The sequence below is a fragment of the Phaseolus vulgaris genome, chromosome 8 (genome assembly GCF_051622355.1).
Source record: "Phaseolus vulgaris cultivar YP4 chromosome 8, ASM5162235v1, whole genome shotgun sequence".
Lineage (NCBI taxonomy): Eukaryota > Viridiplantae > Streptophyta > Magnoliopsida > Fabales > Fabaceae > Phaseolus > Phaseolus vulgaris.
In genome coordinates this window covers 58,522,586-58,542,002 of record NC_143505.1, presented here as the reverse complement: position 1 = coordinate 58,542,002, position 19,417 = coordinate 58,522,586, and the positions used below count along the sequence as shown (strand labels likewise).

Sequence of the window (19,417 nt, the reverse complement as noted above, 5' to 3'; positions counted from 1 at the left end):
TTGATCATTTTGATGGGCCATTCTCTCTCTTCTTGCAGCATCCACAAAATATGCCTTATAGGAAGTGATTCCAACAAAAGGGACAAATTACGCTCAAACATTTTCAAGTATAACAAAATTTTATTGCACACCCTCTCATGTTGTATCCTTCATAAACTTTATTTAATTGATATGAGAACATAACTTCATGTATCATTTTGGTGAATACAGAGGTCCATGATTTCTTATAGATGAAAGGAAATCAAAATAATGTGATACAGGGAAAGAATATTTTATTCAACTTCAGGATATGTAAGTGTAATTTACCCATTAACTATGACAAATATGAACAATTACGCCAATAAGCGATACATAAGTATATGTAACTTACACTTGAAAGACAGTTACCATTTAAAAGAGATCACAGGATGATTGTGAGTGGAAGGTGGGAGGAAAAAAATTTGAAGAAATACACAAAGCCTAACATGGCTTGAAGAAATATAAAGAAAAGTGGGATAATTCACTGGATAGTACCCCTAAAGACACAGACGTTGAGACTTAAAAAAACGCAGTAGAAATATCAAAAATTTCAGCTCCCTTTTCTCTCCTCTCATATCCAGAAACAGTAGCAGCTACATTATACCTGTAAAAGGGAAACTGCTTTGAAGAAAAGCCAGTGAGAGGGTACTATAAGGAAAGCTTGATACGTTGCTCTTCCCTCTCCTCATCACAAACTGATGAGTATTGGTTTTCTCTCCCTGCCATGCACCTTTTGTATGGCACAAAACCTTTCCCACAGGTTTTAGCTCTCACCCTTAGCTCAAATATAGCTGATGTTTCACTTGGTTTAGTGTGACCAAGAAAGTGTAACTGTCCATCCCTTTTGCTAAAGCAATGCACATGACTCTTGGCTTGATCATCTGATTTGTCAGTGTTGTCTCCATCATTAACTGAACTAGTGTTTGAACCAGTCCATGATCCTTCCTTTTGTACCTCTTTATGTTCAAAATCTCCAAGATTAGAGTACAGGTGTTTCCCTTTTGTCTCCCTGTGCAGTGGCACAGATGGTGCATTGTGGGAAAAAGTCCACCTTGGAACAATACTTGCAGGACCTTCTGCAAGATCTGAACACCCATTTTGAAGTTGCATAAGATATGTTGCAGCAGCAGGTACTGGTTTGAATGGCTCCGTTCTTAGAGAAAAGGGTTTGCTTGTATCTGTTACCAGTAGAGTGGTCCCAAAAAGTTTTAGAGTACGACCAGATGATTCCTCTGCTGCATCATCTTTGTTAGAAACACTTTCTTTATGAAAAAGCTCCAGTTTCTAGACAATAAAAAGAAGGGAGAGTTTAACTTTTCAGGTTAGTACAAAGATTTGTACACTGTAAACCAATCACTCTTAGTATGAGTTATAAAAATAGTTGTAGTAAAAGTTAAGAAGCGTGTCGGTTTATGATTTAATGACAATATACAGTACATTTAAATTAAATTCTAAAATGATTTTCTTAAAAGTACTCTGATGAAGATACTGTAGTGAAGAAAGTGAAAATGATTAGGATTTAACAAGTACCACAAGAGGTTGCTCATCATGAGCTGAATTTGGTAGAGACCCTTCTTCCTCAAATGATGTTTTGGGTCCAGCAAGTGGAAACCTGTTTGTGGGGACACCGCTAATGGATGAGACTGGTGACAAACTTCCAGTAGGTGTATCTGAATCGGAGGAACCAAGGTTTTCGGAAACAACTGTAGATAACACTGACTTGGGAGAATTGTTTTCTTGACCAAAATCTGATGACTTGAGAGAATTAGACCTGGGAGTGTGGTCTGAGTTGGAAATCTCTTTCTTTGGAATCTCAATCAGTTTACGAGGGTAAGGATGAATTGGCTTCCTTTTTGGTCGTGGAGGTGGAATTTCAATCGACTCCTCCAAGACTGTGCTGTTCCCACTAGACTCTCTAACAATCTGCAAGAAGCCAGAAGAAATGAGTTAGAGTGTACTTAAAGACGAACCCTTTAACTTCACCCTCAAAAGTTAGAACTTTGCATCTCTTAAGGTCATCACAATTTAAACTTATGACTCATGGTATATTCAACATATGGTAAATGATGGGTACTGGAATATAACAATAAACCTTAGAAAAAAACTTCTGAGCATGACTTCGAATCTGAACAGCAGTCTTTGTGCCAACATGTTCTGTGGTGAAAATGAAAGGATCCAAAAACTTAGACCAACCTTCTTGATTGATTCAGTGACTTGTATTATTCTTCTGCTAGAATCTATGTGGCATACTTTGCCTAAGATATGGAAGTTCAAAATTAATTATACCTTCAATCCGTCGCCATGCCCTGCCATATAGCTTTAAGGCTTCAAGGAACTTCTTGTGTTCTTCATCTGTCCACCTCTCTCTCTGCTTTGTGATTGTATATGGTTTTCTTACCTGTTGATGTAGGTATAAAATTGATTAAAACAAAGGTGACACTGTCACAAATGTGAAATCAAATCTATAATACCACAAAAACGTAAGAATCGAGCAAGGGAAAACCTTCAAGGCATAGTCATTTCCATAAGAAAACTGATCATGTAGTGGAATATCTGCAACAGAATGCACACCAGGACTCAGAGATATTTCATCTCCAATGGGAAGACCACTCCTTGATCTAGTAAATGCACTTTTGCCCTGCATCCAATCCAAAAAGCAAATGAATTTAATATAACAATCAAGAAGAAAAAGAAAATTTTCTCATAATGGAAAATTCAAGTAGTATTAAATGAAATCATTCATCTCTCAGTAAACTAAAGATCAATCAAAATTTCACAATTTCCATTAAATGAACTTTTTTTTTCCTTTTTAAAAAATATCAGGAAAAGTGTGCCTTTGATGAAGATTAGATCAAACTGTTAACTAAACCTGAAACATTCAAACGTTCTTTTTCCAAAATTTATAAAAACTATCATCCAATCTATAAAATATAAAAGTACAAATATTTGGCAGTTGAAAAGGAAAACCAAATCATATTTTATAAAGTAGCCCTCTATCTTTTTCATTATTTTATTTGACCTTTTTTTTAATCTTCAAAACAGAACCAGACATACCATACCCGAACGAAAAGACTTTTGGCTGGAAATCCAGAACAAACCATAAAACATACAAGTACGACCTAAACCAACAACAATCTCATGTCCCTCAAAAAAAACTCCACATGGCATCAAATATTCTACATCAAAGAAAAAACAAAAGAAGAAACTCTTATTTACATACTTTTATCGCCATGTGGTGAATATCTTCTCCTCCCTACACGGTTGGCTCACAGTACACCAAAACAGTAAAAGTTATCTTTCTTTGTACACAACTTTCTCAACAGTATGCAACACAAAAACAAACAAATTACCAAACTCCACACTTCTCCCTCAACAACTCTGGAACCAACAACTTTGTACAAAATGGACTTCTCTCGGCACCAAACAAAAACACTGTTTCGTCCCTTCGTTTTATCCAACAATACAGTTTAAGCTCAGAATTGAAGAAACCCTTCTAAGATCCCGTGAACATGAACTACAGAAGCTCGATCATTCAAACTGAATCCATCTCGTGAGTTGGCCACGATCACCCCAAAAACCTCTCCAAATCTCAAGGTGCTGGCTTGAGAAGCAACAACAGCGGTGACTCAGATGTAATTAACTAAGAAATGGTCCACAGTTCTCAAATCAACAAAACCCACCACGGAAAAAGGCTGAATAATAGAAGGTTTCTTAGTTTGCAAAACAAAATGATGGATGTTCAAACAAAACAGTTCCAAAAACAAAGGACACAAAGTCGACAAAGGTTTCTCTGAATTGTCATGGCTGGTGAAACGCTCAAAAGGGGTGGAGAGAAACAGAGGGAAAAGAGGTTAAGGTTTGAGGTTTCAGAAGAAGAAAAATGGAGTGAAGGAGAATAACAGAGAGAAGAAGAGTGAAGATAGATATAAAAGCCAAGTGGGAAAGAGACTATTGTGAAGGAGAAAAAAAAAAAAAAGGAGCAACGAGATAGTGCCACGTCAGATGTTGAATTTTGTCTTGTAGGAGAGAAAAAGAAATTTTCTTTTTAATTTTTTTTTCTCCATCGAAATCTCGAGAACTCGATGCAATCTTGTGGCTCACGTCGAAAGAGGTCCTCCACACGTGGCGTTCCGCTGTCGCGTCTGTTTCCGCTTTTCTGTTTTTTTTTTCCCTTTTAATTTTTTAATTTGGCTTCGTTTTCTAATTGGGTGGCCAAAGAAAACTAATACAGAGCGCGTTGTGGATAATTTGCGAGTGAGCACACTCGCGGGTGCCACTGCCACAGTGCCACTCGCACTGTCACAGGTGCCACGCCACTTTATCATGATTAATGCGTGGCCATTATTTTCCCAGCTCTCATACAGATAATTCTGCTTTCTCATAAATATTCTACTTAGTCTTTTTTTTTTTTCTTTTTTTCCTATGTAACATATTCTATTCAATTCTTCAAATTTATCATGGACTCCACACTATTTTTTCTATGATTTAATAAAACTGACACTTTAATTAAAGTAATTAATATATAATTTTTGTCATATGAATTAATTAGTATATAAACATTTTTTCCTGCTTGGCAACAGATTTTGACCTGCAGCATACACCGCCTCCTATTTAATAAATGATTGTTTTATTTTCAACAACATTTTATGTATTTCACTGTGTAAAAAAACTCTTTTTTTTAATTTTTTTTAAATAGCATTGAACGTTTCGCATGTTTGATTTTTAATAATTTGTAGAGGGCGTGAGTCAACTAATACAAGTGGGTAATAATATTTGAATAAAATAAAGAATAGCATATAGTTAATTAATATGATGTGATATACGTTGTAGATAATGTTAGCAATTTATTTATGTTATTAGAAAGAGATTGATTAATATGTTAATAGAGGTGAATGAAGCCGAAAAAACAATAATTAAGGAGTGTGGTTGTGACAGTTTGGAAATGGAAAATAAGAGGATATTTGTGAGAAGGAGAAAAAGGGTTAAATATCTTAAAAATTAGGGTTGAGGAGTGGATGAAAAAGAGCGAGAGAGAGATAGAGGGTGTCGCTTTCACCTTTGCGCTTTTCGCCACGTCACTGCCACTTGCCGCCCCACTAAAAGAACACCGCCACGTGTACATTCAACGTAAGGATAGCGATCATTCCACACCACTCGTTTTTTCTCTCCCGTTATTGCATTTTCTTTTTCTCAGAAGCCTCGCAATTTTGTGGCCACAACATTTTGTTCGCCCTTTTTTATTTCTCACATTCGCATTCATGAGTTGACAAGCCCAAACCTGAATGCGTAAGAAAATGTCACATTAAGCATTAAACTATTGCAACTTCTTTTTTTTTTTAACTGTAACTTTGTAAGCTTATTCTTTATTTGAAGAAGGTTTATTTAAATATCTTGGTAAGGTGATAAGGTTAACGTTGGTGAAGTGAAAAACTTTATGAGGCAAAAGAGACATTTGAAGACTTTAATGGAGTGTTGGGCAGAGACAGGTGTGGGATTGTACTAGAACGTGGAAGGTTGCAGTTTTGATTGAAAATGGATGTCTGAGGGACCAATGTGTCTGGGCAGATATTGAGTTTCCTGGTCTAACCCTCAAGACACTGTTTGTTGGGAGACAACAAAAGCTGCATCACTTGCGTTAGTTACCTCTTTATTTCATCGGTGTCGGCTCCATTATTCAAATCGATTTAACTTAGGTTTCTTCTATTCCATAAGGTTCCACAATACCAATACATACTCTTAATTCTTCTTCTTTAACTGCTATAAATAATCATAACTCGTATATTCAGTCATGCTACTATTGCTCTCATGCTCCTCTTTAAACTTCAAATTCAATAAAAATAAGAAAGATGAACAATTCCTAAACATATTATTTTTTAAAATTTTAAGTATTCAATTATTTTATGTAATTGACTTGTAATATATTTATTGAATAATAATTTTCTTATTTTTGTGAGGGATGAGATAGTGGTATTCAACAGTTGAATAATTGAATATTTTTCTTTTCAACGTTTTTGTTCTTCTTTCTTTAGTTGTTTGAAATTTAATTTTCGATCGAAAAGATATATATTAAAGATTCTCTTAGACTTAGGTATTGGATATTCAGATGTCATAAATATTATAATAATGGATCATCTTAATTGTTATGTGATTTATCACATCTTATGAATATTTTTATTATTAAACCTTAAATAGGACGTATATTATAAATAACATACATTCGTATTACTTGAATTTTATATTATTTAAGTAGTGTTAATATACATTTTAATTAATACACTTAAATTTCATGTTGTTCTATCAGTGTTGGATACAGTTCATCATTCACGGTATATTACTTTTATAATTCCCCTAGTACATAACAGTAGTTACACGGTACTTAGAGTTCTTAATTGCATATCATACGGAATAAATCTGATCCATATATGTTTTTTAGAAGGACTGACATAATTACAATGTCGTACAAGTCTATTTAATAACTTCTAAATAATTTAAATAAATTGAATATGAGTTTTAAATTGAATTATTAAATATGTAATTTTAATACATCAATAGAATTAATATCATTATATTATTGTTATACTATTATTTAAAGACAACAAAATTTAAACATAAACTTTTTAATGGCCCAAAATTTAGTCTTTTAATTAAATAATCCTTGTAAATGAGTGTAAACTTAATGTGATTACATTATACCTTATAAAATATCAACTTGGATATCAGTACGATAAAAAAAACATTATACCGTTGTACTTTACTGTGAACTTATATGTGGGTTGATACTAGTGTGTTTGTATATTATTATCAACTTGTTTGGAGGACTTGTTTATAGTGTTTTTTTTAAATTTTGGATGTTAAGACTTGAAGAGAGATATTAAGATATTATCTGATAATGTTATGAAATTAAATCACATATGATATATTGTACACTTTGAATCATCATTATGATTTTGTCTTTAAAAGACGTCCTTTAAGATTAAGGGAAGAATGAGTATTTAAATTACTCTTGACTTGTAACAAAACATCAGGTCGAATGGGAACAAGGTTTCATTTTTTGTAACCAATTTTCCATTTTCTAGTTGTGAGTGGATAAGACGAGGGTTTATCTTTGCAATCATTTTCACATAAACAATAAACAACATCAAAGTTCCAACTTTGAGATAATTAACATCATTAGGATCACTCTTCATAACGATTTTATCCTTAAAGATGCATCGAAGGATTAGAAGGGTAATATGTATTTAAATTTCCATTGACCTTGACTCATAAGTGATGTGTACTTCAAGCTGATTCCTAAAACTTCTCACTAAAACATCCAAAATTTTGTTTGTTTATTCATAGTGAAAGTTGTATTTTTTTAAGCTCTAGTTAGTTATTTTTGTTACCTTTAGATCTTAATTAATATTATAGTTTGTATTTTTTTTCAAACATTTTAAGTACCACAAACAAATATCTCTTATTTTTGTTTAAGATTAGGAGAGAGGGAGAGAAATAAGAGAGCCATATTAGATTTCCAAATCTAAGTTAATCAAAGAAACCTAATTAAACTAATGCTTGATGAAGTTCAACACAACTTATTGAAAAAATTAACTCAAAAAAATCATGTCAAATATTAAACAAAAGGATTAATAAAGAATGATTTTATTACTTTTTAAGCATAAAAATACATTTGAAATTTATTTTTCATTTTTACTAATTATTATTTATACCTATTTATATTTTTTATTAATGTTGGAAGAATTCTGCACTGGATGGGACTCGAACTGACGTTGTCATTTTACAAAAATTAACACTGAAATAAAAGTAAGTAATATCGGCTGTTTCCTTTCTTATTTGCGAGCGACGTCGTTTCTTTCTGCGCCTGATAAAGGTTCTTAAACTCTTAACGACGTGAAGAAACGCGTGAAGAGGTTCAAGCGCCCCCAAAGCGATCGCAAGATTCGCTAGGTTAGGGTTTGGCCGGTTTCGCCACCGTCGCAACCGCCCTCCCTCACAGCATCGCTAGGGTTTTTGTTTCTATCTCTCTGCGAAGCCTGGTTCCTCCAATGCCAAGCCAGTAGTCGCCGCCGCGGTGCAGCAGCAGTCGCAGGTAAAGGCGACAACGAAGCAAGTACTGTGAGGAAGACGACGACGAACCCCAATAGCAGCAGGTCCAGGTTACGTAAATTAACGAAACCAAAACCCTAAATTGAAGATTTGGGGGTTTTAGGGTTTCCTACTAAAGGTTTTAAAATGGCGGAGGGCTCTGCGGGTTTCCTCATTCCATGGACTTGTTTGATGGATCGAAAAGTCTGTCCTGATAATAAAGTATATTCTATGACCGGTCAAAGGAAGACTTTTGCTCAGGCTTTGGGAAATACATGTGACATTCCTTTGTCCCAACTACCTACCCCTTGTATTAAGGGTGACATGATTGTTGTCCAGATTGATGAGGCAGATTACTTGGCTGGTCTTGAGGATTGCAAAACCCATCTCCATGGTCGGGTTATTCTATCTAAGGGGGATAAACCTCTCACACACCTGGATTTAACTAAAAAGTTGCAGCCGGTGTGGAAAGCTCTTGGACCATGGAAAACAATTCCTCTTGGAAAGAGTTTCTATGAGTTTGAGTTCGCTTCTATAGAAGACATGCGATGGGCCCTCGGGATGGGTTCCCTGAAGTTATCTCCTGGTTTATTGAGACTGTTTGCCTGGACAAAAGACTTTGTCCCATCTACCATGAGGAGTACCAAAGCTCAGACCTGGGTTAGAATTTACCATTTGCCTTTGGAGTATTGGAAACCAAGGACAATATTTTCCATTGTCAGAGGCCTTGGTACTCCTTTGTCTTTGGATGAGCATACTATGAGAAAGAATAGGGCTATGTTTGCTAGAGTGCTGGTGGATATTGATCTGTTGTCCCCCCTTCCTGATCAGCTCTTGGTTGAACGTCCAGACTTTGCTTTTGTAGCTGGTGTGGAATATGAATGGCTCCCTCCATTTTGCTCTCATTGTAAGATGATTGGGCACGAGCTTGCTCAGTGCCGGGTGATCCATGACCAGGGTCGTGTTCCTGGGCCTCTACATAAACCTTCTCAGAAGACACCTTCTGATGAACAAGAACAAGGGAGGACCACGATTCCAACCCAACGTAAAGAATATTGGAAAAAAAATCTGCAGACGAAGCTCTTAGAAGGTCCCATGGATAATTTGAGAGTTGATGCTACTAGTGGGGTTAATGTAGGGTCACCCCTGGGGCACCTTGCTGATAAAACAGATGGAGGAGAGGATGATTTTGCAGATATGCCTCCTTTTGAGGATGCTTCAGATCATGATAGATCCTCACCCAAGCAGGGGTTGTCCTCTCCCACTTTGGATTCACTTGTTGTTATTCAAGCTAAGGACTCAGAGTCACACTCAACGATTCTTATTGATGATCATCATGTGGAGGCCTCTGCTCTTGTGATTGTACCATCTCCATTGCGTACTACCTCTCCTCGGAGGGCTAAATCACATGCAGATACTAATCCTAATGTGGAGGTCTCTGCTATTGTGACTATACCATCTCAGTCGCCTCATACCTCCCCTCGGAAGGCTAAATATATTGGGGATGTTAAAGCAATATCGTTGGTCCTTCAAAATCACTTTTCCTCTCTTGATGGTTTGGAAACTACAGATGTGGGAGGTAATTCTCATATTGGAGCGTCAACTATTCCGCCTACCATTGTTGGAATTAATTCTGATCATATTGAAAATCAGGTTGTTTCAAAATTTTGGGCTGACTCTACTGAGATGGAGGAGGATGATAGTGATAATGGGGAAGAAACAGTTCGCACTAAAAGAAAACCAAGGAGACCACCTAAGGGGACTGGTAAATCCAGGAAAACTGCTAAGGCAGTTCTCTCTACAACGTCGCAATGAAGGTCTCTTCTTTTTTTTTGGAATGTCAGAGGATTGGGAAACCACAAAACTGTGGAGATGTTGCTTAGTTTACTTAACCTACATAAACATCTCCTGGTTTTTCTTGCTGAACCCATGATGTCGTACACTACTGCTTTTGACGTCCTTTTCAAATCTGTCAATATGCATTTGGTGGCTACATCTCCTATTGTTAATAAAGTTGCTAAGCTTTGGTGTTTGTCGGTTCCTAATCTTGTCCAAAATTTATTGGTTAATGATCAATTTATCTCTGTAACTTGTCTTTGGCAGGATAAAAGTTTTAGCTTTGCAGGTGTTTATGGTGCTAACACATACTTGTCTAGACGATTTTTGTGGAGGGATCTTAGTTTCTTCACAGGGCCTTGGTGTATTATGGGAGATTTTAATGTTGTGCTCTCGGCGGATGACTGTAAAGGGGGAGTGGCTCCTAATCAGGTTTCTTGTAATGAATTCCTGGATTGGATTAATACTAATGATCTTTCTTGTATGCCTTTTACTGGATCTTGTTATACTTGGTGTAACGGAAGGAGAGGGTTGCATAGAATTCACAGAAGACTGGATAGGGCTTTATGTAATGGAGTGTGTCTGGATGAATGGGATTCTTGTACTTATCAAGTTCTTGTTAAAAATTGTTCTGATCATTCCCCTATTCTTGCTAGTCTTGCTAGTAATTCTTTGCGGAAGGTTAGCAATTTTCGTTTCTTTTCTATGTGGCTTCAGGACACTTCGTGTATGAAGCTTATTCATGATTCTTGGGCTAATAAGGTTGTTGGTTGTCCTATGTTTATCTTGCAACATAAGTTAAAAAGGTTGAAACTTGAGCTCCGGGACTGGAATAAAAATTCTTTTGGTAATGTTCACAATGCAGTTCTTCTTAAGCAGGGTATCCTCCTTGGTATTCAAAAAAACTTAGAGACTGCTAGTTTGTCTGATAGTGATGGGCTTCTTTGTCAAGAAAAGATTGCTAAGGAGGAGCTTGATCATGCTCTTCACTGTCAATATTTGTTTTGGAAAGAAAGGGCTAAGATGTTATGGTTCAAGGATGGAGATCGAAATACAGCTTTTTTCCATGCTGTGGTCAAAAGGAGAAATAATTCTAGTGGGATTCATTGTCTACGGATTGATAATGAGGTTACGGAGGATCCTAAAATCATTGAGGATCATATTTTGGACTTTTATAAAAATCTTTATGCTGAGTCTATTTCTAATGTTCTGAATGCTGATAATATGGAAGATTTTATTGGTACTTATATTCCTCCGATGGTTTCCTCTGAGGAAAATATGATGTTGATTAAATGTCCTGATTTTTCTGAAATCAAGAATGCGGTTTTTCATCTTAACGGTAATAGTGCTCCTGGTCCTGATGGTTTTGGTGGTGTTTTCTATCATTCTTGCTGGGAAATTATTGGGACAGATGTTTGTAATGCTGTTCAACAATTTTTTAAACAAAATTGGGTTCTCCCTGGAATGAACAGTAATGTGGTATCTCTTATTCCTAAGATTCAGGGTGCTGATTCCATTAAAGATTACAGGCCAATTGTTGTTGCTAATTTCAAATTTAAAATTATTTCCAAGATACTGGCGGATAGGCTTGCTTTTGTGGCTGTTAGAATCATTTCTCCTAATCAATATGGGTTTGTGCAGGGTAGACAGATTCAGGATTGCATTGGTATTGCTTCTGAGGCTATTAATATGCTTTCTAAAAAGGTTAGAGGAGGTAATGTGGCTTACAAAGTTGATATTCATAAAGCTTTTGACACTCTGAGTTGGAAGTTCTTATTATTAGTTTTGAAACGCTTTGGTTTTCACCCCTCGTTTGTCAGTTGGATTAGTACAATTCTCCGTTCAGCTATGCTTTCTATCAGAATAAGTGGTAGTTTGGTGGGTTTTTTTCCCTGCAGTCGAGGTGTAAGACAAGGTGATCCATTGTCTCCTTTACTTTTTTGTCTTGCAGAGGAAGTTCTTAGTAGAGGTATTTCTAAGCTTGTGAATGATAAGAAGATTTTAAATATGGCTAGTCCGAAAGGTTATCTCACTCCCTCTCATATTTTGTATGCTGATGACATTTTTATTTTCTGTAGGGGGGATATTAAGTCTCTTCGAAATTTGAGTACTTTTCTTAAAACATATGGTGATTTTTCTGGTCAATATATTAATAACTCTAAAAGTAGTTTCTTCACCATGGATAATTCTCCAAGATTTGTCACCAAATTTCAAAATATTCTTTCTTGTAGTCATGGTTGTTTGCCTTTCAATTATTTAGGAGTGCCTATCTTTGTTGGTGCTCCAAAGTGTCGATTTCTTCAACCTTTGGCTGATAAAGTCAAATTGAAGCTAGCATCTTGGAAAGGTAAATCTCTTAGCATGATGGGTCGGATCCAGCTGGTCAATACAGTGATTACTGGATTTCTAGCTTATAGTTTTAATATGTATAAATGGCCAGTTTCTCTTATTAAGCAAGTTGAGCAGTGGTGCTGGAATTTTATTTGGACTGGTGATATTATGAAAAAAGGTATCGCTACTGTTAATTGGGCGAAAATTTGTTCACCTCTTGAGGATGGAGGCTTGAATATTATTAATCTTCATCATGAAAATAATTCATATCTTCTTAAGCTTGCTTGGAACTTCGCTTATAGCAACAAACCTTGGTCTTTACTCTTGAAAGCCAGAGTTCTTAAATCAAAATACGAGTTTAGAATGGTTTATAGATCCTCCTCTCTTTGGCTTGGAATTAAACAATTTTATTCTATCATACTTGATTATACTTCTTGGACTGTTGGTACAGGTTCTTTTATTAATTTCTGGAATGATAAATGGTGTTCTACTACTTCTTTAGCAAATATTGCAGGGTTATCTGATGGGGCTAACATTCCGGATACAGTCTCTCAATTTTGGTCAGGTTATGATTGGAATATTCCTTTATCTTTACAGCAGATGCCGCATTTTTTTAATCATATCATGGTTAGAGAGGAACAAGATATTCCTAATTGGATTCTAGATGAGTCTGGTCGTTTCACTCTTAAATCGGCTAGGACTTTTTTCTTGGAACCAGGAGTTCCAGGTGGTTGGGGTAAGTTCATTTGGTCTTCATCTATTCCACCTTCCAAAACTTTAGTACTCTGGAAAATTTTTCATGGGAGACTTCCTACAGATCTGCATATTCAGAATAAGGGTTTGCATATATGTTCTATGTGTACGCTTTGTGAAAAGCATGAAGAATCTATTCAACATCTATTTTTTGAATGTTCTAATGCATTACATATTTGGAGTTGGGTTCGACAGATTTTTCTTACTTCTCATTTCTCTAATAAGGATGATCTTCTTTCTTTTATTAAGAGTGATGGTAGTCCTTTGGTTAAATTGATTAAACTTGTTGTGACAACCTTTTCTATATGGATGATATGGCGTATGAGGAATTATGCTAGATTTCAGGATAAGATTGAGGTTTCTAAGGCTATTTCGGTAATTAAAGATTTAACTCGTCTAGTGGGAAATTCGTCTAAAGCTTCAATGAAGAATGATATGTTGGATTTCAACGTGATTAAGTTTTTTGGTATTAAGACTCGTAGTGGGAAAGTTCTTCATCCTCTTCCAGTTAGATGGGAATTTCCTTCACCAGGCTGGGTTAAAATTAACACTGATGGGGCTGCTAGGGGGTATCCTGGTCTTGCTACTTGTGGAGGTATTTTTCGTGGGAGTATGGGAGAATTTATTGGTGCTTTTTCAGGGTTTCTTGAAGTTCAAACTGCTTTGGTTGCTGAGTTTTATGGAGTTATACATGCTATGGAGGAAGCTCAAAAGATGGGACTTACTAATGTTTGGCTTGAATGTGATTCTGTCTTGGTTTGTGCTGCGTTTACTGCTAGGACTACTGTTCCGTGGATGCTTCGTAATCGATGGAATACTTGTCTTAATTTCTGTAGGACAATCAGGTTTAGGGTTACTCATATTTTTCGTGAGGGAAATGCATGTGCTGATAAGTTGGCTAATTTAGGGTTCATTCATAGACAATCATTTCATTGGTATAATAGACTTCCATCTAGTCTGTTCTTAGAATTCTTTATGAATAGGTATAGTCTACCTATGTATCGTTTTTGTTAACATGTGGGTTTTGGTCTAGTCCCCCCATATTTTTGTATTTTCTTTCTTTTTCCTTTTTTTAATAATACTTTTTTCATGTGATGGCAGATGATTGTTGTTACTTGAGATGTCAGCCTAGCTGAGATGTCAAGTTGCATAGTGATGCCTAACATGAAAATTTTCATTAAAAAAAATACATTTGAAAATTCAATTATGTAAAATGTCCGGACGGAGTGATAAAGAAAATAATTGAAACTAAGATATATTTCTTCACTCATCTTTCTTTTCTTTTTCTTCTTTTATTTAAGATTTTCACATTCTCTTTAATTTATTTTATTTCTTTTCATATACTTTCTCATAGTTTTTTAAAATTTTATTCTAACAATGAAAATTTAATTAAAGTGTTTGTTTATCTATTTGTTAACATGGTACAAGGTGTTTATAAAGGATTTAAAAAAGTTATAGTGCTTTTTGTGGTGTCATTTTTTTTATCTCTTTATAAAGATGAAAGATAGTGTTAACTAAGGTAAAATTTTGTTCAAACTCAGAAAAAGAAAACATGTGCAAAATTATGTTTCTAAATTTATGTACATCTTTAAATTTATATTAGTTATTTTCATTTGTATCATTATTCATTAAGTACAGCATAACCATTTAAGTTAATTCAATGAATTTTATATTTCTTTGTTACATGTGTGAATTTTTTATTATTATTTCATAAGACTAAATAATGTAATTTTAATTTTATATAAAATCTTTATTAGCTTGATAATGAAAATAAGGGTAGATTTTCACATTAGTATAACGTAAATTTAGTTAGTTTTGTGAAGTAATTTATTGTTCCAAAAGTGATAGTAATCTTAAAGTTCTAATTCAAAAATTCAACTCAATCCTCATTACATTATTCGAAATTCAGCTTAATTTGATTTAAAAGAGGATGAATTGCTGCATAATCCAAGACAAGCTAAATGTAAGTATTGCCTTAAATAAGTTTAAACTTTACAGTACTTTTTTTTTTCAACTCTGTTTTTAACTTTGTTGAGAATAATATATCTTTTCTCTCATTTGTATGATTCACCTCCTAAATAAGTAACTTCTTCACTTAATGTTTTTTCAGTGATGCCAAAAAATAGAGCAAACTTAAGCTAGAATTTAATGTAAACTAGGTATATTGTAATTAATTGTGATTTTTTGTGGTGAAGTTTCACTTGTGTATGTTAGTGCTGAACTTTTCAAATTACATCACTTCTTGTATTAGTGTTGGTTAGTAATGGTCAAGTTAGTGTTGATTACTCATGATTATATGACTTGAGTTGATTTGTGTTAGTATTAGTCAAACTAGTCTCAATTAGTGATAATTATATGAAATGTGTTAGATTTGTATTAGTGTTGGTTATTCACTTATTAATTATATAATTTGGTTGATGATGATTAATGTTGATTATATTATTTGGTTTATGACGGTTAATATTTGATTATATGATTTTACTAACGGTTATTAGTGTTAAACATAGTAAAATTGTTTAAATGAGTTATTGACCTAATGACTTGTTGAATATATATTTTTTATTTTATTTTATTTGATTGATGTTGATTGGTCTTTTTGTTACTTTAGAAGTTATAAAATTATATTGTCATTTAAATGATTATTAATCCACATTTTTATCCTTCCCAAATTTAGGATTAGTAGGTTTGCATGATTTAATTAGTGCACAATTATTCCAATTTTATGTAGAAAATAATTGATGAGATAATGTTATAAATCTCAGAAACTACACCACATAAAAGAACATACAAATGATTCAATTGGTGTTATGTTTGGTAAACAACATCCAATATTTTATAACTTTTTCACCAACTCATTTATGATTTCCATTGAGAACTGAGTTAACAATAATTTTTATTGTAGACTTTTATTAGGTTTCCTTATGAAAATTGAGTATTTTATTCGACTATTCATTTTCAATTATGTTTTCTTCTTAAAATGTTAAATAACCAAAACTCAACTACCTAGATTTTGGAATTTATAAAAAGACCTTTGATAATTAAATGAATGGTAAACAAAATTGCAATTCGTCCATTAACTTACAAAACAATGTAAAAAAAATTCATAACAAATAATATTTTAATATTATCCTAATTCAAAAGTGTAAAGTTTTATTCAAGATATGGATAAATTATTTAAAAAGTTAGTGGCTTATATCTTTAACCAAGAATTTGAAGGTTCAAATAGTAACGCTTCTTTAAATATGAAATAAACTAGTAATACTTATTTTGTGTGCACTCAAGATTACTAATTAAATTTGTCATTATATTTAGAGAGATGATTTTTTCAAACCAATACAATAGTCATAGAAAAAATTAAAAAGGCATCTCAACTCATCGAGAATTTTTCGTAACATTTTGTGATCTCATCACAAAATAAGAAATAAAGCGTGTATATTATTACATAAAAACATGTACATATTTTTAAATAAAATAATTAATAAAAATAAATATTTTTTTATGTTCATATACTATGACATAAAATTGATTTTTAATTCTTATAAGTCTTCTTTTTATTAACATTAATAAATAAGGACATAGAAATAAAATTAATTTTGTATAGAATAGAAAACAAAAAATATATTTAACATTAATAAATAAGGACATATCTTAAATACAAATTCTACCTTTTAAGAAAATAAATATTAATATTACATTTTGTAAGATCTCCTTTAATCCAAAACCAATTCAAAATATCTTAAACTATCCTGCGATATTAATGAAATAATTGTATATTATAATCATTTTAGTTTTTACCTAACTATAAATATCTATTCAAAATTTTCTCTCAACTAAATTGTAAGAGTTGACATTTCTTAATACAACACTAGTTATACTTTTCACAATACCGCCACCTTTATTGTTTCATGTCCATTTGTATACTACAGCTAATAAGTGGCCAAAAGTCACGCAAACTTATTTCAGTCTAATTTTAAAAATCTCAAAATTGTTAAAAAATAGTTTTTTCTTCAAAAATTAATAGAAAATGTAGTCAAGTGAACACTAATTTATAATAATATCTCAATTTTTTTAATACAAATTTAAGTCACTTGTAAAGAATATTTCTATCGTAGCAAAATTCGAATTACACTTTTCTCATATATATAAAAGTTTTATCTTTATCAAGCAAACCAAACTTTAGTTCACACATATATTTCAAGTATTAGGCAACGCAAGTAGCTAAGGTTGGTATCCTTAGTTGTCTTGCTAGAAAGAGCATTTAGGGCACAAAACGTAAGGTTAATAAAGTAACTGCAACATCAACTTTTATTTCCTGGGGCCTTCACATCAACCAATTTTTCACAATGGGGACAACTAGGCATGTCTATTTCTCAAACCCTGGATCATTACCATGTGAAAGCATTTCAAATGTTTTTGTTATCTACGAGAAAAAAACTTAAACTTAGTAAATTATTGAATGAATTCGTTTTTTTTTTAAATTGTTAAGGTTATTTTTTTTGTTTTTTTTACTAAAATGGGGTTCGTTTTAAAAAAATTACAAATTTAGGTAAGTCGTGTTAATTCGACACGACTTCATATGTACAAATCGTCTCAATTAGACACGATTCTGTCATGTCATATTGAAGTTGTGTCAACTTGGCACGACTTCTGCCCTGTCATACTGAAGTCGTGTCAACTTGACACGACTTCTGCCACGTCATTTTTCTTTTAAAAATTGTATTGTTTATATATTGGGTAGTAAGTTATGTAATGTTAAAAATTAATTTGATACATAACTTTATAAGAGTGTTAGTTTTAAGGAACAAAAAATTGGATAATCGTGTATGGATCATATCCGGCGCCATTAAATATCAAAATATCAAAAAATTTGCATACATGAAACATTAAATATCAAAATATATTTTTTGACTAGTGGGAAACCATGTCCGACGACAATGTCCTCAAGAGTTAATGACTCAAAGTTTGAATAAGCTGATTATCCAAACATGATCCATGCATGATTATCCAATTTTTTGTTTCTTAAAACTAACACTTTTAGAAAATTATGTATCAAATTAATTTTTAATATTACATAACTTACTACACAATATATAAATAATAAAATTAAAAAAAATATGACACGGCATAAGTCGTGTCAAGTTGGCACGACTTCAATATGACATGGCAGAAGTCGTGCCAAGTTGGCACGACTTCAGTATGACATGACAGAGTTGTGTCTAATTGGGACGATTTGTGCATATGAAATCGTGTCGAATTGGCACGACTTGGCTAAATTTGTAAATTTTTTTAAACGGACCCTATTTTAGTAAAAAGCAAAAAAAATAACTCCATCATTGTCAAAAACCCGCTTTATTATGATTCTTCTCATCTCAATGGTACTTCTTTGGATATCGGTCTCTCAATTTCAGGTGAATGCCGAATGGGAGAGGTACCTGCAGAAAACACTCTAATGCTCAAGTCAGTAAAAAGAGTATTCGACATTCAGAGGTGTACAGTGATAATGACGTACCTTTATTCTTGGAGTGTGTGCTATTTATATTATTTTAATAGACTTATCTTCTTGGACCGGATTAATAGAGTGAATCTCAGTTAAGGACGTATTACCTAATTTATTATAAGAGTTTAACTTTAGTAACATTGATTTAAACGTTAATAGTTTAAACTTTAATGAATTAGATGTGTCGTGAATTTCATCCCAGTACATGTTTTACCAAATTAAACTGAGAAAGTGCAAGATATAAGTGAAAGAGGTAAACGTAAAAGATAATATCTTTTATTTTCTCATTTCAGAGGTGAAAGATAGTGTTGGCACCGTCAAAAGGATGATCCACACATGAACTGAAAAAGAAGAAACAAATCCAATTGACATCTTGTATTACCAATAACCTTTTGACAAACATTTTACCTTGATTTTGATGGTTGATTAAATAAACACAAGTTGCGATAACCATCCACTTTTGGAGACTTTATGCGGTTCTAGTTCCATCAAAATGAACAAACAATTTTAAATCATCCCAAAAAGCGTAAAGAACTAAACAAAATTGACATGACGAGGATTCCAATTCAAGTTAGGTAACACTATTATTTATTCTTAACACATCTAAGTTAGGTAACAAATTATTGGTTTAGATTGGGTTTTAACCAAAAAAATGCTTTTCTGTTAAATACATTCATTCATATCATAATACTAAATATCGTATACAAAAAGGGTAACATTTGCTTCGCAATTTTAATAATGCAAAATCACAGCCACAAAAAGTCCTATATAAATATGCAAAACTCACTTTTCTCCTTATCATCTTGTACTTTCTTAAATAATTTATTATACTTTATTTATGGACTAAATATATTTTCCGTTCTGTAACATAAATTTTTTCTAATCCAAACTTTATATATA

General features: G+C 33.2%; 1 protein-coding gene across 2 annotated transcripts; it reads right to left on the bottom strand.

Moving 5' to 3' along the window:
* Positions 1–257: 257 nt before the first annotated feature.
* Positions 258–3,963, bottom strand: RVE1 (Homeodomain-like superfamily protein). Of its 2 annotated transcripts, XM_068633273.2 has the most exons (6): positions 3,239–3,963; positions 2,522–2,656; positions 2,305–2,416; positions 2,111–2,172; positions 1,549–1,941; positions 258–1,302 (listed from the first exon to the last, which is right to left on the bottom strand). In XM_068633273.2, exons 1-6 carry the CDS (start codon positions 3,248–3,250, stop codon positions 667–669), a joined length of 1,350 nt encoding a protein of 449 aa, XP_068489374.2. In that variant the 5' UTR covers positions 3,251–3,963; the 3' UTR covers positions 258–666. The 2 variants fall into 2 exon arrangements, with proteins under 2 accessions (XP_068489374.2, XP_090150556.1); XM_090294430.1 differs by lacking the exon at positions 2,111–2,172 and having other exon boundaries at positions 3,239–3,945.
* Positions 3,964–19,417: the final 15,454 nt, after the last annotated feature.

Bases quoted from the DNA above. Each gene is read 5' to 3' on its own strand.
- RVE1 (XM_068633273.2), bottom strand. The intron at 1,942-2,110 runs GTTTATTGTTAT...GGCTTCTTGCAG, and splicing joins CTCAGAAGTTTTTTTCTAAG to ATTGTTAGAGAGTCTAGTGG. The intron at 1,303-1,548 runs GTACTTGTTAAA...TTTATTGTCTAG, and splicing joins ATGATGAGCAACCTCTTGTG to AAACTGGAGCTTTTTCATAA.